The following is a 24,028-nucleotide window of genomic DNA, read 5'->3' as shown; positions in this document are numbered from 1 at the left end:
TAACAGCAAAGCTCTCGTTTGTGGATTTAACTTTCTTTCCCCCCTTTCACTTAACAGCTAAGGAAGTTCCCAAGGGACAGGCTGAGGCTGGTTAGAAGTTCTCAGCTTTCAATAGAGAGGATTAGAGAAAAGAATGATGAAATTCTGCTATAACAGAGGGCTACCATTTTTTTTTTAAAGGAAATAAATTTTAGTATCTGTTTTCATTTGTTAAATATGTATGCTTAGCCTTTATTGGCAATAGTGGTAGTTATGTGCGATACTCTTTCTCTGAAGATTTTTTTCTCTGCAACTCTAATCACAATTCTTTAAGTCTGCTGTTATCTACAAATACTCTGATTAGATTTAGAATGCTGAAAGCCTGGCTTGTGAATTGTTTTATTCTCCAACTATTCAACTTCATGAGACTGTTTTATAAAACCTCTTTTAATGCTGAAGTTTATCACTTTTTTATCCAAGATACTGCAAATAACTGTTCTTGATAAGCATTTTCTTTAAGTATGATGGGTCATGTTTTTGATTCATGTGGGTATTTCCTTGTTGTTGTTGTAACAGCTGTATTTCATTTCACAAATACCTATCTACTTAGTGAGAAAGCAATCTGTTGCTTCAACTTTAAAAGGTTTGCATTTGTCTCTCTGGTTTGAGTTGCCCCATTCTTCTTTTAAGTGTCAGAAGAAAAAATTGAAGTTGAGAGGTGCTTGATTTCTGTTTTTGATTACGTGAGCCTAAATCTAAATTGCATGAATGAGTTTGAACTTGGCTCGAGATAGGGAAGTTTGGTTGAATGACTGCCTGCTTGATGCAAGTGTTCACTTCTTTTTTTTTCCAAACACAAAAAACCCACCCTGTTGTGTAGGCAAATATGTAGGCCAAAAGTCACCTAGCAGGGTTTGTAACTGGCCAACTTGGCTAGTCGTTTTTTGTTGCAGAAGCTGCATTTGTTTTGCTGTGTGTAAACAGGACCTTGAAAACTTTGTAGCATGGTAAAAGAGAGCTTCTGTCTCACTTTTCTTTAGTTTTTGGTATTTTTAGGGGGGATTATAAGAATCAGGCCTTCATGCTTTTTTTCTTTTATTTTCTTTTGTTGGAAATACTTTGGCGTACCTATGTGTAGCACGAATTACATCTATGATAGTTTCATCTCTGTGTCCTTATTTTTTTTCTTTGCATATGTGCAGTGCTGCTGTGTAGAGTAACGACTTCTGGGTAATATTTATTTGCCGGGCAGTGAATTAATGAAGTTATGCATTAAAGGGATAAAGTTAACATGCATTGTAATTCAGATAATCCTTTTAAATGGAAATCATGATGAGGATTCTAAATGTTTGCAGTTCTGAATAATAGCAAAACTCTAGGATCTGATGTTGCTGGGGCATGTGCAGTACAAATCTTCTGTTCTCCTCTCCTGTACCTCAGTCTTCAGTCCTGTGATTGACTTCCAGACTCTTGCAGCTAATTCTATTCATCAGTGAGATGGGGAGGGGTAAGACCTGCACAACAATGAGGAAGCAAAGGGAAAGGAGCTGTGTTTCCCTACTCTGCTTCTGGGTTGTGTTGTTCCCTTCCCCCCTGCCTTGTTTCTTGAAAGAGCTAGGGCCCAGCTACTGCTTGTGTGAGAAGGAGGGTTGAAGAAGGGGCAGTAGGAGAGGAGGAGTCCCCTGCCTCTCACCTGTAGTTTTCCATACTCCCCAGCAAGATCAGATTAGATAGGACAGAGGTTGCTAACTGAGTGGGAGCAATAGTGATGCGCTATTCCCCACTGCCTGAAGTTTTACTGAGCTGCTTGTCCAGAAGGCTTGATGGTAATCTTGATTCACAGGCATACCATGGTAAGTGATAAGAATAACTGCCACAAGCAGATTGAATAAATTTGCTTGTTTGTAGCTTGAACTAGAACTGCTGAAGCAGTTTTAAGTTCTTCTCAAATGCTGTTCTAGACCATAACACTTATGAATGGTGCAAATTATAACTCTTACTTTGTACGTCTGAACTTTTTTTCCTCCCGTATAAAAATCCAACTGGAAATGGGTTGAAAATCTGTATTGCTCTTTATTGTGTTCTAACACAAAAAAAAAGATCCTGGATGTTTAAGAGCTTATCAAAATCATACCAAGTACGCTGTAACTTGATAGCTGTCTTTGTTACTAGGCACTGGCAATTTGTAGTCCTTAATGAGGTAAGACTGAAAAAAAATAAACCCCTATGTGTCTGAGGAAGCTTCGGCTGAAATGACTTTGCAGTTCTCATGCCGAAGTACTTTGTTGAGAGAGAATGGGATTCTGCTTCTAGTTACGCACTTGTAATAAGATATACAACTTTAAACTTTGTGTTTTTCATGACTTTCTATAAAAAGATACACTTAAAATTTTGAGTTTATGAGATAGACACAGATCTGCACTTCTTTCTGCAACTTATATCCTGTACTGTCTGTGGTTTAAAAAAAAAAAAAACTATCATGAAGTACTTAAAGCTGAAGTAAGAATGTGTGATGATTTAATTCAATGTCTGCCTTGGATGTAGTTGAACTGCTTGGCTTTCTGTGCAGAAAGGTGGGTGAACGATTTGGCCACAAATGTGTTCAGCTCTTCTGTAAAGTGGCATGGTGTCTGGCATCTGTACTGACTAGCTGCTGTTCCAGCAAGCCAGCAGCTGCTGGAAGGTAGGGTACTGCTGAATTCAGTCCTAACTTCAGTTCTCCGTCATGTGTGAGATCCCTGTATTTGCAGAAATCAGTTTTACGATGTGTATTTTCAGAGTATTCCACTGACCATGAAGAAAAGGTGCTTTAAACTGTGCTGCATTTTTTTAAAAGATGTTTCTATGGAAAGCAGTTATAGGGAGTGCCCAGTTCTGATTTCTGTATGCCTCGTACACTTGGATCTCTTTGCCCTTAGTCTAACAGTGCTGTGTCTTTTGCAGTGAGGTTGTGGCTCAGCTGTAATTGTGTAACAAGGGAGGCCATTCATAGATGTTTCTTGGCCTGGAGAAGTCAGATTGCATTTTCTAGCCTAAAGCCAGAGTTCATTACATTTTAGGAAGGTGAGAACTGTACCGGAGTATTGGAATAGCACCCACTCAGTTGGCATGTGCTTGATGATAATGTTGGGTCATTTGCAGCAAAGGCTTAGGCAATCTCAGAAATCTTAATGTGAAGTTGTAGACACTGGATATTTGCCACAAATTGGACCTCTGTTTTGTAAGTGAACCATGAATATATTAAAAAATGTTTGCTTCTCACCAGATTGTCTGGAAATGCTGGAAGTAGCTGTATATCCACTGTGTAATGTTTGAGATAGGTAGAAAGCACTGAAACAGGAATGATGCTAAAGCCAAGCTACCTATAGAGCTTTGTATTAGGTGAAAATGTGAAGTGAAATTTCTTCTGTGTTGTTGAAATTGTTGCTTCTGGCTTGTCTGCATGAAGATAATGTGCATAGCTAAGGCAGGATATGTATGCCATGTAGCAGTAATGATCTAGATGAGCAGGCAAAAAGCATCAGTCAGTAGATTAACTCGGTTGATGAAGCTACACAAGTATAGCTGGGTGCCTGCTGTGGCTGGAGGTACAGGATGGAGAGGACTCTTTCTGGCTACTGGTACAGCCAGTTGACAGTGATGTATTTTCCGAATAAATGTGTGTGAGTTCATTAAGAAGCCATGTATCTCAAGCAACGCGCTGGATCTTTTAAACGGCTGTCAAGTTAATATTTCACTTCAGCTAAAGAAATGCTGCATGGAGTGCAGGTGTCACAGTGTCGGCAGTGGGGAACCTGCAGAGCTGGCTCCTGTGAGAAGAAACCAGGGGCTGTGTGCCCGTGTTGGACGCAGCTGGTGCCAGCCAGCTCTGACACAGATCCTTTGCTGGAGCAAAGCGGGGTGAGTCACCCAAGCCGGTGGCATCCTGGGAAAAACATTTAAGAAACGGCAAAATGCTGCGAGAGGAAGGAGTGGAGGTGTGGGACAGAAATGGGAGGAAAGAGCAGCAGAGGAGCTGTTAGGGACTGACCACAGCCCCTGTTCCCTGCGCTGCTGATGGTGGAGGAGCTGGGAACGAAGGAGTGAAGTTGAGCCCTGGAAGAAAGGCATGGGGGAGAAGGTGTTTTAGTTTTCGTCACTGCTTCTCACCATCCTGCTCTAATTTTAATTGGCAATAAATTAATTTTCTCTAAATGAAGTTTATCTTGCTTGTTGGCAATTCGTAAGTGATCTCCCTGTCCTTATTTTGACCCGTGAGCTTTTCCTTTTACTTTCTCCTAATGCCCTGCTGGGGAGGGGAACTGAGGGTGTGCCTGGGTGGGCATGGGGCAGGCAGCCATGAGCAACCCACAATAAACGCATTTCAAGTTTTTGAGCTAGCAGACAACTAGTTTCAGGGCTTATTTTCTCACTGAAATGAGTAATCTATCCATTGCACTAGTCAGTTGAGGGGAAAAAAAAGAAAGGCCGGTTGAGGTGAGGAATCCACGTAAGCTGAGTCTTTTCTCTCTGCTTGTTTGTGCCTCCCCCTTGTAAACTAGAAGTAAATATTTATCTCTTAAATAGAGTATCTATCAGTAGAAGTAAATTATGAACCTGTTACAGGATCCTACATGAAGTTTTGCTGTGTTGCTTTAGTGAGTTCTACTGTTTTGCTTAAAAGTCACCTTAGTGACATACACTGTGAAGACAACACAACTGGTAGCATGTCATTTGGTTACAACCTGGTCGTTTTGGTTGTTATCACACAAACAAAATTTGTTTCCTTATATTACTGATCAAAGAGTTTTGCAGCAGTAGTGGAATTAGAATATGGAGAAAAGTAGGTGGGCAGGTAGAAACTGCAGGTGGGGGCACATTTTCAAGGATTGCTCTATGCAGACCTGTAGACTATGCTTTGTGGTGAGGTGCAGATACAGTACTGAAAACCTGTATTTGTGTTGGTTGTATCAAGTTTGAGGCCACACTTTTTTTTATTAATAGATACTGGAATTCCGGACTGGACTTAAAACTGCAGTTGTTTAAAAATTGTATTTACAGTGCATTTGGAGTATACAGCTAATGAGCCTCTCTTTTTCTGTTGCAACTGAGTGCTCTAGTGTGTTCACCTGCTGCATGTTTTTACCTCCTCCTTCGAAAGGCTGCTTATTTGCACAGAACAGTTCCAGCTAGCTTCTTGTTCTGTGTCATCTTATGCTGCTTTAGAATTATTTGTTTGTGAGCCTTGTCTCTGATGTCTTTCTGTTCTTTTTGTCAGGCATCTACTCTCATAATTTAAGGCCCTGGTGAGCTGGAATTGCGTGCTGCATCTGCTTGCGCTGTAGCTCTGCTGGTGTTTAGGGAACCTCGTGACTGAGACCAAGTTACATGGATGTTGGAGATCAAAAGCTTGCTTTTATTTGTTTACTTTTTGTTTACTAAAGCAATTATGGCATTTGACATCAACTTCCGTAGTTAACTTTTAACACTTGACTGTATTCAGACAACTTCAGTAATGGGAAGCTAAACTAGCAGGTGTTTTTTGATGCTTTGTGATCTGAGTGCCATTTTAGTAATTGTTAATTTTCTATGTTCTGTTTTTTCTGTATACATTTCCCTGATTCTTAAACAGTAAGATTAATACCCTAAGTATAATGACTCACAGAGATTAGAAGCTGTGTTTGGATATGCTAGACTTAGTATTAAAAACATCCCCTTTACTGTCTAAATTCAAATTGTAATATTAGGATGAGGAAGTTCATAATCAGTTACCATTCATTACATTCTGTTTCGGTTCTCATTTGTTTTTATTTTACCTGGTTTTTTTCCTAGTTGCGATAGCTGTAGTGAGTTTATTCCTGGTCAAATTTGGCTAAAATTGGTGCAGGAGCCAGAGTTGCATGTAAAAGTTCCTACTCTTGCAGAAGTAGGCAGCCACAGACAGGGAAGGTTTACGTAAGGAAGAACTTAACCCCCTCTTGAGAAACCTGACAGCCAGAGAGACTGTGGACAAAACTTTTAGACACTAAGGAAAATCAGTGACATGTACATCCTAAGGACAATGGACTTCATGCATACCAGCTCTTAAGGACTGCTTCTTCTGTCGAGTGCATTTGCCTTGGAGAATTGTTTTCAGATCTTCGATCATGAACCAAAGCACGGTGGAACGCAGGAATTGCGTTCCTCATTTGGGGCAGTGTTGGGCAGAAAAGTGGTGGCATCCCTCTTAGGGATAGGTGAGATACTGACAATGCTCCTGGCTTTTTGTCCTGCGTGGAGAGTCCTCTTTAAGTCCTTCTTTGCTAAGATGTTTCTACTATGTGAAATGTCTGTATTGTATTTAGCTGCCAAGCCTTTGCTCATTCATATCTGCTGCAGTGTCTTCTGTGATGCTTGCATGTGTGCAGGTAATAATTTATGTAAACTGAACCACTAGGTTATTTCTTGCTGCGTTAGTATTCTTTGTCTTTTTTACTTTGTAAATCAGGGTGTTGAGGCTGCCAGTACTTCTGCTTTTACACTGAATATAGTGTGGTTACCAAGTAGTAAATAGCAAGAAAGGTGTGCAGCCAGCGAGCACATCTGCTTTTATGCTAGGCACAACCGAGTTCTCTTTCTCTTTCTGGTAATGGCTGTTACTCATATCAGACCCCACAACTGCACTTGCGTCCATTTCTTTTTAACTCGTATGTTTCCTCTTTGAAAGGGTCTGGTTCCAGACAGTTCCTAGAATGTTGCCAGTTATTGCCTGGAAATGTAATTCTTACCATCATCCTCCTAAAATAACCATTCCTCTTTAACAGCAAGCTGCGCTACTGTTTCTGTTCTCCTTGTGCTTGTCTTCTGACATCTTCCGTGGGAAGAGCTGTCAGAGGATCACAGAAGAATGCTGTTAGAAATACTGCTTGCTTCCTGGTCTAACCCCATGTTTGCCTGAGAGTTAGTGCTGGTGCAGAGCAGGTGCAGTTTGGGGATGTGCTCCACAGAGTGGAGAGGAAGGTGAGACAGTAACAGTCAAGATCCAGGTTGGTTTGATTTTATGTGGTTGGCCAGATAAACCAGACTGTAATCCCAAAAGGATTTTCCAATACAGTAGGTGTCTGTAACGAGTTTTTCCCACAGACTCTTGTGCAGTCCTAATAATAAATAAGGTCTTTGTGGCACAGAGAAGGCTTCCTGGCAGGGCTTTGTATGTCTACCTGCTCGGAGCAGAGTTGCACAAAGAATTCAAACAAGTCTTGAATTACATTTGTCCTCTCTCTCCCTGCCGCTAATCCACCCACCTTAGTTCTGTATCCAGGGTATACTCAGGCCTCTCTCATCCTTAAGGTATTTCGTTGTCATCAGTTCTTGTCTCAAAGTATGAGGAAAATATCACCCTAGCTTAGGTGCAGCTCTCCTGGTGTTTACCAGCTTAACATGTGGCTGCTGGGGAGGAGGCCTAGGGAAGGCTGGCAACAAAACTCTTCCAAACTGGAGCTTGGCCAGCACAGCTAATGCTGCCACAACACTACTCTGCTAGACTGGGAGAGCTCCTGGTGAGCAAGATGGTGAAGACACCGCAGCAGTTTTCATCCTGTTGATTCTGCAGGGTTGCTGGAGGCGTATTACAGGCCCATGCGGTGGAAAAAGCACCAGTGAGAGGTGACCTTTTAACCATAATAGTATTGCTAAGCCACTTACTTGTTAATCAGATGGTTTATTATAATAATTACTTATATTGCAGTACTACTTCTGGCCAGCCACTCTGTCCAGATGTACTTGAGTGCCACCCCCCATCCTGGTTCTGCCATGCCATGGGGCAAGCAGAGAGGCTGCCTGCCTTCCCTCGCTGGGATGGGAGCAGAGGGGGGGATGTGTGGGATGGCACTACAGAGCCTCTTTAGGGCTGGAGAAAAGCTGGATATGTTGGCTTTTTTTTTTTAAAGTCATTCTGTGAGTTTTGAGCTCACTCTTTCCTGCAGCATGTGAGAGGAGCTAACAGAGGGCTCTTTATGGTGTGGAGTTTCCTGGCTGAAAAGCGCCTGCCGCTTGCTCTCTATGCTTTTTGCAGTGACTGCTTTGCAGGAAGGTGGGATGTGGCAGCAGCAGCAACAGTGAGTGGTTTAATGTGCTTGTTTTCTTTGGCTTGAAGTCCGGAAAGAGGGGTGGAAAAGGTGTTTGTCTGAGGATTGTGGAGTTTGTTAAATAGCCCGTGACTTCACTGTTACTCAGTGCAGTCAGTGTTTCTTTAATAGGAAGATGTGACAGGATTATAAAAGTGTTGTTTAAGAGGTATTAAAATCCATTACTGTAATGCCTGACAGCTAAAAAGGAAGAAATGCCTGCAAAAGGAACAGCTTTAAACTCAAAACTCAACGGCTCAAACTGTTTAGCATAGGGAAGCTGATGCTGTATAGTGATCCTTCTATCTTACCACCTGTAAATAATTTAATTATTTCTTGGAGGGTTTAAGGAAGAAGCTTGCTATACTTACCCTATTGACACTTCTGATTTTTGCCTGGATAAAATACTAAATAATAGTCTGCGTAGTACTGAGCTGATAACCGCTGCTCCAAGGAACTCTTTTGTGACTGATTTCCTGCTTTCACTTTAAGAGGGTCTTTCAAGTTAGATTGAGGTGAATCCTTTTCGCTGCTGTACCTGACGTGTCTGGAATCTGTGCATTTCGCCCAGTTTGAGAAGGCTGCAGAGGCTTCTGGAAAATTTGCATGATAAGAAACGTCTCATCAGGTAGTGTGAAACAGGAAGAGTCAGAAGGTTAGATTGCATACGTTCCAAAAATCACCCATTAAATGAATTTTCCATGCATCAAACAGAAGCCTCTCTCTGGAGCTGTTCTGCAGGTGTTCTCTACAGGATGAATTGTTTTAAATACAAGCACATGAGAAAGAACTTAGGCGGCAAGTGATTTCTCACTGATAACTTATCAAACAAGTTTAACAGTAAAAATTGCAATGTGAATCTAGGTCTTTGTATAATTGTCATAATGAAAACCTTTATCTTTAAAAACATATAGGTAGAAAACAAGTGTTTGAAAATAATAAGGTTTTTATCAACTCCAGTTGCATATCAAAGTTTGCTTATAAGTTTGTTTTCCTTCACTAATATAGAGATTAGGGCTACCACTAATCCGCCTGCTGATACTCTTGTCCACCCAGGATTTTTGTCCAGATGAAAAAACAGCTTTTAGTCTGGGGTTCCTGGATAGGCTAGGTTTGGTTTGGTTATGCTTCACTGAAATACGTTATTTCACAGGAAGAGTTGCACTTCAGGTTTCTGTGAAAGTTTCTTGGGTACCTTTGATGAAGGTCTGATGTAGCTAGAGGCAGGTTTGAGGGCTACGAGAAGAGTGCAATTATGCCCCTTATGTGTTCCCACCCTTATTTGAGGGATAGTCACCGTGAGTTATTGAGTATGGAAGAGGGAAGAACCAGTTTCCAGCATCTTGGAGATTATTGATTAAAAAAATCTTGCTACAAATTTTAGTATTGAGATTTTGTTTCTGTTTGCACATGATTTAATGTCTGTCTGGGTAATCTCAGCCCCATTGTATCTGCCATAACTTGCTTACCTTCGGCCTGTACTTGATGATGGTTTAATTTTATCTACTGGGAAGTTATGAAGTGCAATTCATCTGCTGTGTTGTTCCATGTGAATTGTAAAGTGACTGTTGGACTTCAAGGCTGGATTCCATGTAATTATTCTAGTCGGTATTTTATTAAGGCTGTTCTGTTTTGTTATGGCTCTAGTATTTATGCTGCTGCTTGAAGTGTGACTTTAACACCAGGCCCTGGGACTAACTTTTTTTTTTCTTAAAGGCCAACACTTTAGTGATCTCAAGTCTGGGTTAGCTGCCCTAGCATCCCAGGCACACCAGTCTTTCAATGGTGAAAGATCACTTTTTCAAACCAAAAAGTTGTTATATTAAGTAGCACAGAACATGAAGAGTCCTTAGCCTGAAATGGTAAAATGACATACTCCAGAGAGGCAATGGTCAAATTTTTCTTTCATTCCTCTGATGGAGGTTAAGTATTAATAAAATCTTGTCTTACTTGTCCTTTCATTTTCTATTACTGTCATCTTATGTTCAGGAGTTATCCCTCTTTAGTGGAGGCCATAAAACACCATCTCTTCACCATGTTACACAATTGATTTCATTCACGAGGGTGCAGTTTGAGATGTGACAGGTATCCAAGGGACCTGTTCCACGACGGCCCCCTTGGCAACACAGCCTTAGATGCTGGTGACACTGGAGGAGCTTGGTGTGTTGACTCTAAGAGAAACACCACGGAAGGTGGAGTGGAGACACCGCGGCCAGGCTCTGTGCTATCGCCTCAGGGATGGGGAACTTGGCGGTACTATGGAACTGATAAACTGCATAGCCAGCCCTGAGCCAAACTGATAACCAAATCCTGTCCTCTGGGTGAACTCTCCTCGTTATAATCTCATTATAGTGCCAACTCTCCTCCTTATAATGCCGAAGCACGCCTCCATCCCAAAGGCTGCCTGCCTCCACGGCGTGACCACCCCTCGCTGCGCGTGTGCTCTGAATTTCTCTGGGCCTGTACCTTTAAAGCAGAAGCAAGGAAGTTTTACACCAATCATGGTGAAGTTATGTATGACTAAAATCACTCAAGCTCCACCTAAAAGTAAGAAAATAATATAAAATGTCTTCAGAGGAAGACTGTTACGGAAGATACCATCGCAGACAAGTCAGGAGGGCGCTGCTGATTTCTGGGATCAGTTGACGGGCTGAACCTCTCTTCCCCCCAGTAGGGATAACTATTAGGTGAGATCCGAACCCTCAGTTATACCTTCCCTGGGAAACTTAACATTATCTTAGAGCTGTTTCAGAAGTTAACTCATTTGCAGTTGGCTATATCAGTCTTGGTATCTGCGTGTGCTTTGCAGGCAGAGTATTTGTCACCGGCCGTCCAAAAGAACCTGTACTCTTGTTGCTCCAATACACTGCACCAGTCATTAACTTACTAGAATGAAGGTGTATTGTGCTATTTGTGCATCTGGGAGCGTGGCAATTCAATATATTGAATGCAACTGGACTTAGTGCTGAACTGGGTCTCACTCGGAATCTAAGCCTGGCCGCCCCCAGCCCCTCTGATATTTCAGGGTGAGCTGGAATAGAAGGGGCTTTAGGTCCTGACAAACCTCTTTTCCCTTTAATGCAACAGTGTCTCAAGAGAAAAACAAAACAAACAAAAAAGAATGCCTTTTAACCTGTGAAGCACTAACGTAAATTATTGTGGGTAAACATATATCTCTTTCCATGTAAAATACTCAGAATATCCCCATACTTTCCATATTTTGAAATAGGTATTATATTCTCCATAGAAAACATCAAAATAACAACCTTCGAGTTTATGAAATGTGAATGCGCTTCTGTGTGTGTTGTGATGAGTTGAAAATGACTAATTGTTTGAGATGGTGCATGCATATTTATGCCACTCTGTAGAAGTGCTCAAGTGTGTTTTAAGCAAGATTGGCATTCAGTTACTGCCACAGAACTTGTAGTAGTAGTTTTGGTTATCATATGAAATAATCCTGATTCTATGACTATTGTGAACTTTTAATAATATCTGCTTGCAAAGGAAACTCATAAAACTGACAGAAATTGGTATGTGTGAGCTTGCATCTAGCTGAATAGTAGGGGAGGAGAGTAGAAATAAGGTTGGTGTGGTAGGTTCATAGTTTTTCATAATTTATCCTTGTATCTTAGCAATTTTACATCTAAATGCTATTCATGATATAAAAAATAAAATCGAGCAATGTGTTCCTGTGGCTGATACTTCTGATATGCCTCCCAATGTTTTTTCTTTCATCCAGGTGTTTTATTCCCTTTGATTTTTACTTTTTTAGTTTATTTATGTGGAAAAAAAATTACGAGGGAAGGTCCATTTCTGCTAGGCCATGCATCAGAGTTAAGTGGCTATCTTAACTTTTTGTAAAAGAAGAATGCAGTCCCAATCTGAAAGTGAAAGACTAAGAATTTATTAAATTGATTCTGATCAAACAGTTACTGATAGTCATTCCTGCGTTTTAAGTTTGGTATCTTAACTTGATCTCATCTGTCTGAGCTGAGGTGGGTTTAGAACGTGTTTGGGTTGAGTAGGGGAGAAGCAAATCCCCCTTACAGGTGCCGATACCTTTGGTTTACTGAGAAGGGATTACCACCATTGGGGAAAGTGCTTCAGCTGCAAAATGGTGCACGGTAACAGTGGGGTTGTAAAAGGCAGTAATCTAGATCACTCCCTAGGAGCTTGCAAGTAGAGTTTACATAAGCAAAATCTAAGGCCTTGATTCATAACTCCTGGCTAATATTGTCCACAGAGTCCACAGTGTTCTCTGTTCTCAGGTCATTTGCATAGGTTATCACTGATATCCTTCCTGTATGTGACCGCTGCAGGGTGTAAGCTGGCAGGGGATGGAGGGGTGCACGTCCTCACTTTGATTTGCATCCCTATTGTTTTGGCGTTGATATACAGTGGGGTAACAGGGTAAAGCATTTTGGGCTGTGACTTCTTCAGTCACCCACCTACAGCTGTGAATTGGAGTCCAGAGGGACCAAGCTGAAATCACTTCTGTCATGCAGCAGCCTTTTCCTGGTATGACAGCTAATTAGGAAATGATGATGGGCTGAAAGGAACGTGCTGTTTCAGCAAGCAGTATTCAAAAACAAACATTATCCTGTTTAATGCTCATTAGTCAAGCTTGAAAGTGGAATTATTTAACTCAGTGTATCAGTATTTCTGCTATTACCTCCCAGGGCATCATGGCTGCTAATTTCTGTTATTATGGCATGTCTGCCAGCAAAGCTCAGAGAAAAGTAGGAAGTAAAACTCATCACTGAAATAAAATGCATACATTGAAAATCTCAGCATTTTTGTCTTCCATTGTTTTCCTGTAGTTTTCCCATTTAATTTCATTCCAGTCACTCTTATTTTGTCATCTTATACCTCGTTCCCTTTGGTATTTGATACATGGTAGTTTTATCTGCAGCTTGTTCTAGTTTAGGTGTTTTTCCCCCAACTCCTGTTACAGAGATTGATTGAATTGAGGTTCTAGAAGTGTAGGGAGTTTTTTAACTGATTTTAATCTATGTACTGTTTAAGCCTGTATCAAACTTTGATTAATTTTTCTTAATTTGTAAAGCAGCAACTGCTTTCTTACAAAATTTCCTGGGCAAACTGTAATATTCTGCTTGCTGGAAAGTGAATTTCTTCTTCCCCTGTGTTTTTTCTCTCTTCTTGAGATGTTCCTCTTCCCTCTTTGATATGAAAAAAGCAACAGGCATAGTTTGCTTGCACCTGTCTTCATGCATTCCAAGTATTGTGGTTTGTATGTTATTTTGATATTTTAGCTGTAGCCTACTTGTCTGAGGAAAAGAGTAAAGAATGTCAGAATAAATGGCGGTTACTGACAGCAACTGCAGCAATACCTTAAGGGTATTACAAAATGGTGTTTGGAGCTTATGGAGATTCTCATCTTTAATTTTTGTTGCCATGCATTTAACCGGTGTACAGATTTGAATATTGAGTTTCCTGCACATTACACGCCTGCATAACAATGAATTCCACCAAACACTTTTCTGTTTTGCGTACAGGTGAAGGAAGAATGCTGTGCTTGCAAAGTAACACAGTAATTAGAAAACCTTACCTGTTGTAAAATAATACCTTCAGGTTCAGGCGGGACATGTGAGGAGCATCTGAAAGGAGGGCAGGTGGTGGCAGCATGAAGGAGCAGAGCCAGGTTAGGCAGCCTTTGGAGGAACACGGCAAGGGAAGATGAGCAGCTCATCCACCTGAGTGGTCAGGATGGCACAGTCTTTGGGAAGATGCAGCAGGGTTGTTACCAAAATGCTACATCTAAGCTTTGCAGGGGTTAGAAAGAACAGTGGAACTTCTGAAAATACCACAGCCTTGGTCTGTTTTTTTTTTTTGGAATGTGTATTTGCAGGTCTCCAGTGAGCATAGTGATCTTAACATGGGAAAATAATGGAGTGAGGGGTCTATTTTTGTCTCTAAAATATGGAGAACTACCACATTGTAATAAGGTGGTGAAGCTTCTGTAGAATAGATGTCAGATGCCACCCTTGAGGGACAGAAGCTGGCGAATCCTTGTGCCTCGCTGATCTCACCCTTTTCTTTCTTGATTAATGACTTCTGTTCTGGGTGTTATGCAGGCTGTATTTGAGCAGTTGTTCACAAAACTCGGAGCCAGTAGGAAGATCACCAGGTCCAAAGAAGCTTTGTGTATTAAGGACCACTGCAGAAATGTTGGAGACTTGGGCTTGCAGTAGTCGTGGTACCCCCTCAGGCATTCAGTTGGTATGTGTTATATCCTGTGCTGTGCATAGCAAAAGCTTTGGGACAGGTACCAGAAGGAGAACTGGGCTGCAGGGTGAGTTGGTGCAGACTGGCTCATGTGCACGGTGCTCAGGGTTAGCATAGTCTGGAGCAGATTGTCAGAGAGGACGTTGCAGAATGTGATGGGTTCCCTTTGGGGCGTTTGAGGTGATGCTGAAACAAAGCTATTTTGTGCGTTTTTAATATGAGGCTGTATTATGGCTGGATGTTGTTTGTCCCAGAGTTGTGGTGAAAGGAACATGGAGCGTTTGCCAGAGCGTGGGTAGCTGCCAGCAGTGAGAGCAGTGCTCTCCTAGGCGCATGCCAGGTAATTCTGTAGCAAGGATTCATTGAACAGCTCTGACAATGTAGAAAGGGGAAAAAAAGAAAGTTTCTAGTTGACTTTTCCATTGTCAGTGTTGGTTGTATAGGAGAGATGTTACTCTGAAGCTGCTGTTTTCTGTTCTGATGATGGAGCTAGCGGATACCAAGAGAAGGAAAACTGCTTCTGTTCATTCTCAGATTTCCTTGGGGAGTAGTAGGGACCCATGCTGTCAATACCTTACAGGCTGTTCTGATGATTTCCCATGAGGAAAACTGGGGGAAAGGATGTAAATGAGAGCACTAAGCTAATCTTTCTAAATCTTAAAACAATGAGGCAGAGACCTAGGTGGTCCTCAGTGTCATTTATCAATGAATACAAAGAATTCACTGAAAATGTGGCCTCAAGGGACAGGAGACAAGGAGGGAAGGACGAAGAATGATTCAGGCTTTCGTCTCTGTTTTTTGGTGGTACTTGGTGTCCTTGTGGTATTGAAGACCAGGAAAAAAACAGCCATGTCTAAACCAGGTTATTAGCAAAAAGAATATACTTTTTTTCCTTGATAACTTCTTCCTTTCATTCCTTTTTTTCTTGTAACCGATGCCATTTTCTCCCACATAGCCTTTCTTTTTTGCTCTGTCATGTGCCTGTTGTTGAAGTACCTATGGAGTTCCCTCACTCTTAGTGGTAAGGTCACTGAATTTTCCTGCCTCTTCCTTAAAGCAGCAATGTGTGATGCATGTCCACATTAGCCACTCCGTGGAGTGCCTCCTGGGCACCATCGTGACTGCTCATTCCCAGCAAACCCTGAGGAGCTCGGGCAGTGTGTAGAGGAATTAATCTCCTCAGTCCTAGGTTTGGCTCCCGTATATATCCACATGAATCAGCAAACTTCTCCAGAAAACACCAGGGCTAAACTAACAGGAATGTTACTGTATTCCTTCTGTCTGTGATGCCTCTCTAGGGTCCCTTCTGTATTTTGAAATCCAGTGCAAAATAACCCTCTGTGGTTTCTGTGCTGCTGCTGTTTTTGATCTAGCCTCTTTCATATGCATGGTCTTTAATCAGTGCCTTTGTTTCACTTAGCCTTGGTCTTTGTTCTTTTCACACACAGCAATTTTCTTGTGTTTTCCATATCAAAGTTTTCTTTTATTAAAATTTCATTCTTTCTCTGCTGTGCTCTGCCAGACAGAAGAACTAGCGCTCTGTAACTTTATAGTGTGATGGCAGTGAAAGCTGGGCTCTTAAAAAGGTCAGGAAACAGAATAAAGAATTGGACCCTTACAGACCTAACACTGAAAAACCAAACCTTTCCCTTGAGAAGCAGGTAGATTTGCGTTGGTCTCATTTATTTCTCATTATAGTAGAAGGATGTGTGAGAGGAATACGGGTGGAAGATGCAGAAGGGTGGTAGTGTCAGGCAGCAGATATGGAGGAAAGATTTCTGATGCTGATTGTGTTACTCACACTGTACTGCATTCTACATGGCAGTGCAGCATGGATGATACAGATGAAGAATTTAACTGTTTTCTTCTGAAAGAGTTATCTTGTCTTTCATTTTGGTGGGGAGAGCTGGCTTTATTCATGGCCAGCAGAATCCCTTGTCTTGGAGCGGTTGTGAGTTTTGATAGAAATAAAAGTAATAAAACCTGTGTATTGCCAAGAAGTGTACACAGACATAGCATGGGGTAGAGGTTGCACTTTGTGATCTTTAAAAAAAAAAAAAAAAAAAAACACAAACAAAAGGCAGACTGACTGGGAGTGGGGAACAAAGCAGGAAAGTGATTTGCCTAAAGTCATGCACCTGGTTGCGGCTGAGCTAGCACCAAAGCTGTTTCTGATCAATAGTTCATACTTGCTGTGCCTTTCATATTTTGGTGGTTTCATATTTGTATTTGGTTCCTATTTCTGATCTCCCTTGGCTTTCCATGAGCTCTTTTCATAAAGTTTGAAGGTGCAGCAGCGGAGGGCAATAGAAACTAATTTTTCCCTTCCCTTTTTTTTCCAGGTACATCATATTTTCTGATAGTTGAAGAGCAAACACCACTGCAACTCCGTGAACTGCAAAACCACAAAGTGTGGCAACCCTCCCTACCTCCAGCTTCCCTTCTTTACTGTGACATTCTTGTTGGGACCTTTTGGTTTCATCCCCGCTGGGTGCACAGCGAGTGGCCTGCCACCAGGGTCAGAGTGGAGGAAGCGGTTTGCAGGTCAGGGAGAGCCATGGCCTTGAACTTGTATGTCTTTCACGTCTTCTATAAATTCAAAGTGCTGCTGCTCGTCACCTTGGGTCTGATGGTGCTATGGGCCACATTCAGTTACTTTGTGGACTCTGGACAGTCAATTCCTAAACCTAAGAATGTGGTGGAGGATTTCAGAAAGGCTACTAGACTGCAGGAGGAAGGCAACAGTTGGAAGGACGAGAAGATGAAATTAACTGCAGCAGTTCATGCAACAACTTTACCTCAGGGTCCCTGTCCAGCTGTGTCTCCATACCTGCGTAAGTGATGTGGCTTTCATCTGCTTTCTAACAAGTTACGTCTGCTTTGGTACCGTAGATTTGCTTATCCTCCTTGCTATTTTACAGTTACACACTTTTCCTGTGAAACAAATACCATGCAACCAGGTTCAGTACGTGCTTCTGGTTGAGTGACTGCGCTATGTCGGGCTGGGATAGCAGCCCCAATGGTGCTATGCATTGCATTTTTGGGTAGAATGGCACTGATAACAGTTTTGACTACTGAACCGACATGCACAGTATCAAGGCTTTCTCTCTCTTCCCTGCCTCTACAAAGGCCAAGAGGCTGGGAGGGGACACATCCAGCAAGGATATGGCATGCAGCTGAGGTTGTGAGGTGTGGAGATGTACAGGGCATAGCTCTTTGCTGGGGGTGAACTTCCAAATATAGCTTTTAGCGTAAGCAAGCTTGACCAAGTCTGTGTTTTCAGGCTGAATGTGGTGGAAAGCCAGTAGTGTGAGCCATGCTAGTGCTGTTAACTCAGTGCTGCAGGCCTTTTGTGCATCGCCTGTATTTATCTCCATCATAACCTGGCACGTGTTCTTGGCAAAATCCCCTATTCCACTGCTGTTGTGGTAAGATGAACAGCAACCTAGTATCTGTGCATTAAGCCTTACTCTGGCCTGCTGAGCAGCTATTTAAAAGTATGCAGAAAGTTCTCTTCACTGCTTACAGCCGTGTAATCTGCAGAGCTGGAGAACAGCTCATTACCTGAAGGTATGAACTCCACAGAAACAATATAAAGAAAAATGTCCTCTTCCTTTTCATGAACCTGACGAAGGACTTGTTTGGGAAGCTGTATTCTTCCCTCCTCCATGTACTCCCAAAACTTGCTGTCTAACAATTTATAGCATTAAGCCTGTAATGCTTTTGTTTATGCTTTATGTGGAGATGAATTCTCACACAGTCCTGTCTCTCTCCATTTTGCTCTCCTTTGCCCTGGCAGCTGTTTCTGGCCAACCTTTCTGCAGCAGGGTGGAACTTCTCTTGGAATTTGTATGATCAATGCTCTGTAATCTTTTTAAGTAAAAGCTCAGTACCCTGTCCTTCCACTGCCACTGTAATATCCTTCTAGCACTGCTTTTCTCTTGGAAAGCCAGGGAAACCAATTGTGGGCTTGAATCTGGGTTTCTTATGCCAGTTACAGAGTACCTCATTAGGTGATGGGACTAGCCACAGACAAATCAGGAAAATTTCATGTGGTTTTCCTACAGGAGGTGCCAGCAAACTGACCTTCAAACCCTCTCTCACGCTAGAAGAAGTGCAAAAGGAGAACCCTCAGGTGGCCAAGGGCCGGTATCATCCCACCGAGTGTTCAGCACTGCAGCACGTAGCCATCCTCATCCCGCACCGCAATCGGGAGAGACACCTGCTGTACCTCTTGGAGCACCTCCACCCCTTCCTGCAGAGGCAGCAGCTGGACTACGGCATCTATGTTATTCACCAGGTGAGGCAGCTCTGCAGAGGTTTCTCTGGGTGGAGAGGATGACGCTGCTGCCACCTCTGCTGTCTAACATCTGCTGCTCCTTAGCCTGCCTGGCACACTTCTGCTCCCTGGGGGACGCAGTGGTGCTTGCAGCTATTGCTGCAGGAGCTCAGCTGTTGATAGCAAAGCTGGGAAGAATTAACAAAGGGTGTCTTAGTCAGAGGAACAGACACTAGTGAAAATAGCATACTATTTCTGAGTTACTGCTTAAGGTAAGCATCTTCTGCATTACTTACATCAGAAGTGTACAACTCACTTCTCCTTGCAGTATACGTGCATGCAACTGGGCTGACATGCTTTGTCTTTAACCTTGGGGTTGTTTTTATCAAAGGCTTCAGTTTGTAGCTAGGTCTTCTCTCCCATCTTGCTGTCATGCTTAGTAAGCTCTGCTTATCATGTGGTCGTACTTCTGTCTCAAAACTAACCACATCAGCTACAGCTTGTAGGTGATTTACTTTGCACAGCAAGGGCTGTGGGAAGAAATAGCCGCGGCAGAGCATTTGGTTCCATAAAGGTTTAGTAACTTACTATTTTATATTCTTTTAAGCTCTATGGAGTCAGTGGCTAACATCTGAGCATACAGACGTGTGTTACATTGTCTTTTTTTGTGTGCTTACATTCTGATAACATGAGATAAAAGCAGTGCAGATTTCTCTTGTGTAATATGTTGTCCTTTTCTTGAACTCTTGTTGTATTTGTTTTCTTTTTTCTTTTACTATCATTTATGTATGCATTCTGCTTTGATTCTAAACAGATACTTCAGACAGCAGGAAGAAAAAATAAGGTGATTATTATAGTTTCTCTTCCCCTCTGTTTGAAGAGGATGGAGTCAAGCAGAGGCAGCACAACTTAGGTGAAAGCTTACAATTTTGCTCAATGGCAGTTGGAATTCAGTTGGAATATACAGTTCCTACATTGTTCTGAGTCATCGTGTGGCCTGTAGAGTGGAAAAGTGAGGCTTTTTTCTGCATTAGTATATACAGTAACTGGACAAATAATGCCTCACTTCAGCTCGCAAGCAGTGGTTAGCAAAAAATCATTGGGAGAATGGGCATATACCTTATTTATTGAAATATGTGATGTGGAGACAGGCAGTTGTCATGTTAGCAGAAAGTAATAGAAGAATCTGCAGGTTGTGTCTGATGTGAGCAGCAGCACTGAGTCTGGACTTGTTCTATCCAAGTTTTTACTCGGAAGGTTGAGAACTCTTGCTTAGCCTTTCACTGTGGCTAGGCACACCCAAACACTGCAAGGTGAGACTAACTAAAACACTTTTTGTTGGAAAATCTGTCTTCACTCTCCATTTGTGACATCATTAGTTGCTTTAAGTGTATTTGGGGAAAGAAATCAAGAAAAACATGCTTTAACTACAAAAATTCACAGAGCTTGCTTTGGAGGAAGATTAATAAATGGGCCTTTTGTATTTTTCTCCTCTTTATGGGCTACTTTTAACATTTCAAAATCATGTTTTGCTGCACAGACGTGTGTACATGAGTGCAGTACTGAAAAAAAACTTGTAATCTCTAAAGGGTGAATAACTTCTTTCCCAACGTAAGTTTGTCATGTAGTCGGTGTTCTGTTGAAAGTAAGGAGGAGAATTCTGTCTTCTGTAGCAGGTGAGAGTAGACTGTGCTATTTGTTCAGCGCTGAAATGGCTCTTCCTGGAGGGCAATTTTACTGCTGTTTGGCTGCCTTTGTGCTGGCTGACTACTGGTGAGGGAGACGCAGCCAACCAGTGGGAGATGCTGCTACTGGGTTTGATACACAAGTGAAGTTCTCTGTATGCGCTTCACCAGTTACCTGAATTGTTCTGTTGTTCACCCGGTAACCTATGTTTTCATCGTTAGGAGGAGGTTTTCGACACATTTCTTTTTCACGTCCTGTATATGAAAACAATCAGGACTTTAAAATGATAGATTTTTGGGTGAACGGTATCTATTTTTTTCTTGGAAAATATGCTTCTTCCCTGACCGAGAATGGAAGCAATTGATTATCCTTCTCTCTCTTTTCTCAGAACAGGCTGTATTTCCCAAAGGGTATGTATAGTGAGCCGTAAAGCTCGTAAGTCACCTTTGTGTAGGAGAAGATGGCCAGTGGTAACAGTGAGCAAATTGCTTCTTTGAAGCAAAGTGTGACTTAGTGGAAGGATAAAACATGCTATGTATACAACTGCTTTTCCCTATAGCTTCCCTTCCCTCTGTCTGGGGAGGCCAGCTTCTTTATGATTTTCTGTGGAGCCTCTTTCTGTCCAGACAGCTTCTAGCAAACGAGCCCTTTATCTTGGAAGATCACTTTTTTTTTTTTACTCTATCAAGTACATCAGGTTGCCAGGTCTAGAAAATGAATGGCCTTCTGGGTTCTGGAAGCACAAAGCTGGGCCTTTTGACTTGTGGTTAGAATTTGAAGCAATTTACCACCTTGTCCTCAGGAGCAGGTGGTGTTCTACAGGCTGGCTTGTGTGTACAGTCCAGATAAAAAATAAATAGCAAGATAAGCACCCTTGTTGCTTCTGAATCAGTGGTGCCGTGGTAAGCTTACCAAACTGCCAGGTGTGTGTGTGTGTGTGTATATATATATAAATATATATATAAAAGGTGGAAAATGGTACTTTTACATCAAGTTAGTGCATCTTCACTTTTTAAAAGCAAACAATGAAGATTAGTTAAAAAAAAAAGTGAAGCTCTATTCTAAGAGAAATCCCTGTGCAGCATAATAATTTGGTTATAGGACTGAGTTAAAAAGGAAGAGACCTGCATTTTATTTCCCACTCTGCCACCTACTGTGTGGCTTAAGGAAATACAGCGTACTTCTTAAACACTGCTGTCCTCTAAACTGAGCGGCAAGCATAAATCACCTGTGTCGAGTGCTCTGACATCTGTAAACTAGTAACTATGGGATTAATTTTTTAAGCTTTCATAAGCCTTGCTGACATGGTTACATGGATTGCCAGTTACTAAACTGTTTACTGGTACCTCTTTTGTTAATGTGGCTTGATGGAGTGACGGGAACAGCAACTGTAGTAGAATTGCGCTGTGCAGCATGCATACTTCTCTGGTGGCCTCACAGCCTTAGGCTTTCCTGCCCCTACCTATGTTCACTCATGACAAGTAGAGGCCGCAGAAACACGAAACACTGCATCAGTGGCTATTTTCATGCTGTATCTAATGTTATGGGGTAGCTCTTTGTGTAGTTATTGCTGGAAAGGCTTTGAGGTGCAAATGAGGTTGTGAACTATGTGATTAGAAGAAAAGCCTGTGAACAGTTCTAGTTAAAAAGGTTTGACACGTTCTTCAGAGGTTTTTTTCCATTCTTTTCCACAGGCTGGCAACACCAAATTTAATCGAGCTAAACTGCTGAATGTAGGATACCTAGAGGCCCTAAAAGAAGAGAACTGGGACTGTTTCATTTTCCATGATGTGGATCTGGTGCCAGAGAATGACTTTAACATTTACATGTGTGACAGACAGCCAAAGCACCTTGTAGTTGGCAGGAACAGTACTGGATACAGGTAGGAAACCATGAACGTGAAAAGAAAACCAACTGGAAAATGCCAACATACTGATAATGTTCCCCTTCTCAGGGAGCTGTATACTTGAGTGTTCCCTTCCGTCTGACACCAGGTTTCTGGTGGTAATGCTCTGCCTCTCTGGAGCACCTTCTGACAAGATCCTTACAGACATCTTTGGAGTTAGCTCTGTAATAGGCTGTAAGAATGGGCATTGTCATTGTTCTCGTTTCTGAGAGGAAAGCAACATGCCAGAGACCTTATGTCAAAGCTAGAAATACATTTGCAGTCTCCTGGTCCTGTGGTTTGACAGTATGATCTTAGGACTGTGCTAATATAATTTGCCACTTACCTTTTGCTGTTGAAGAGGTAACCTCTGATACTGAGATCTGCTCAAGTGTGAAAATTTGCCAAAGGACAGGGTTATCCTTTAATTATTTGGCTGTATGGTGTCCAATATAGGGTTGTTTTGTTTTTAAATGGATCAATTAAGTGCTCCTGTGTAAATAATTTAAAATGAAGTCAGGTTTCAGCCCACCTTAGAGGAAAAAGGGCTCCTGAGCTTGGTGAATTTAATGACTAGAGTGGTTTCATTGAACATCAGTCTTTCAAGATTCACTTTTTATGTCATGTCAGTCTAACTATCAATTAGAAGTGAGTTTTTTCAAAAGCTGATTGCAAAGCACTTTGAAGTAAAGCCCTGTTTCACTTCAGTGTATCCTTTACTAAATATATGAGAAAGAGGGGGAATGTGCAAATTCTGATACAGAATAATATGTTCCAGTTATTTGTGGTCATACCAATTTTCACTAAATAAATGAGGTTCCTGACAGACTTTTGGAGGGCTGTGCCTTGCAAAGAGAATGACGAGGGTTCCAAGATGGTCAGTACACTAAAACAACAGAAAACATTGCTTTGGTTATTTGACAGACATACAGAACTAGTAACATGGCCCAACCTTGAGGTGTTTAATTTAACCTCCTCAGTTACTGCAAGTGCTTTGTTGAGCTAAGCATGCAGATGGATTATTGCTTTTACTAAGGGATCTTCTTATGACTGATTTCCTCAGACTTCTGTTTGTGGGAAGGATCTGTTAGTTTTAAGTCAGCTTCAAGTTTTGGCTTTGAAGAGTCTTATACTAACAAAAGGATTACTGTTATTATTGTGAATACCCCGTGCTAGTATTCACTAGGATACTGATGGTTTGGATTTGATTCATACTTTCACTTCTGTGGCACTGCCTCTGCTTACACATCAGTGAAGTGGGGATAATCGCACTTTACTCCCTGGGGAATTCCTCCATTTCTTTGAAAGAATTCAACCTGTGGTCTCACTCTTAGGCTCAGGATCTGAAATCTCAGTTGGGTGGCTTTGGTGTTGTCCTTAGGCTGAGGTGGGCGTGCTAAGATGCCTCACTCAGATGAGGTTCCGAAAACTGAAATTGTATGTGTCCTGTATGAATGCAAAATGTCCTGGGCAGGAATGTTGTTTTTTTTTTTTTGGGTAGGGTTGTTCTTGTTCTTTTTCTTCCCGGGGAATATCTTCTATGGTGATGCTGGACATGGTAATCTTGGCAACTGTGCTCCTCTGGAGAGCAAATATATTGTTTAGTTTAGTTATATAAACTGAAACTCAGATTCTTTATGAAAAGATTTGTATATTCAAACTTTGAAGGCAAGGGGGTGGGAAAACTTTTCGAGCTTAGCTATTTCCTTGAGGCCATAACATCCTTTTCTAAGTGACCATTTTTATTGTATGGGTTTTTTGTCCAATTTTAAAGATCCTAGAGGATCCAATGTTTTCTTGTCCTTGCAAAAGGTGGTTGAACACTGGGTATAAACCATATATCTATGGGACCTGATGGGATATGTAGCC

General features: G+C 41.8%; 1 protein-coding gene across 5 annotated transcripts in view; it reads left to right on the top strand.

The window, feature by feature from the left end:
- The window catches only part of B4GALT4 (beta-1,4-galactosyltransferase 4), a 28,663-nt gene that overhangs the window by 724 nt on the left and 3,911 nt on the right, over positions 1–24,028 (top strand). For 3 of the 5 annotated variants that reach the window (XM_083813398.1, XM_083813395.1, XM_083813396.1), the window contains exons 2-4: positions 16,652–17,143; positions 18,377–18,609; positions 21,969–22,156. In XM_083813398.1, the coding sequence (XP_083669524.1) occupies positions 16,867–17,143; positions 18,377–18,609; positions 21,969–22,156 (698 nt within the window). In that variant the 5' untranslated portion in view covers positions 16,652–16,866. Of the gene's footprint in view, positions 1–1,642; positions 1,833–7,458; positions 7,603–16,651; positions 17,144–18,376; positions 18,610–21,968; positions 22,157–24,028 lie in introns of those variants that run through there. The other 2 variants (XM_083813394.1, XM_083813397.1) reach the window with 2 other exon arrangements.

This window comes from Anser anser (genome assembly GCF_964211835.1).
Source record: "Anser anser genome assembly, chromosome: 1".
Taxonomy (NCBI): Eukaryota; Metazoa; Chordata; class Aves; order Anseriformes; family Anatidae; genus Anser; species Anser anser.
The sequence above is the reverse complement of the archived record's forward strand: the minus strand, read 5'-3'. Positions and strand labels throughout refer to the sequence as shown.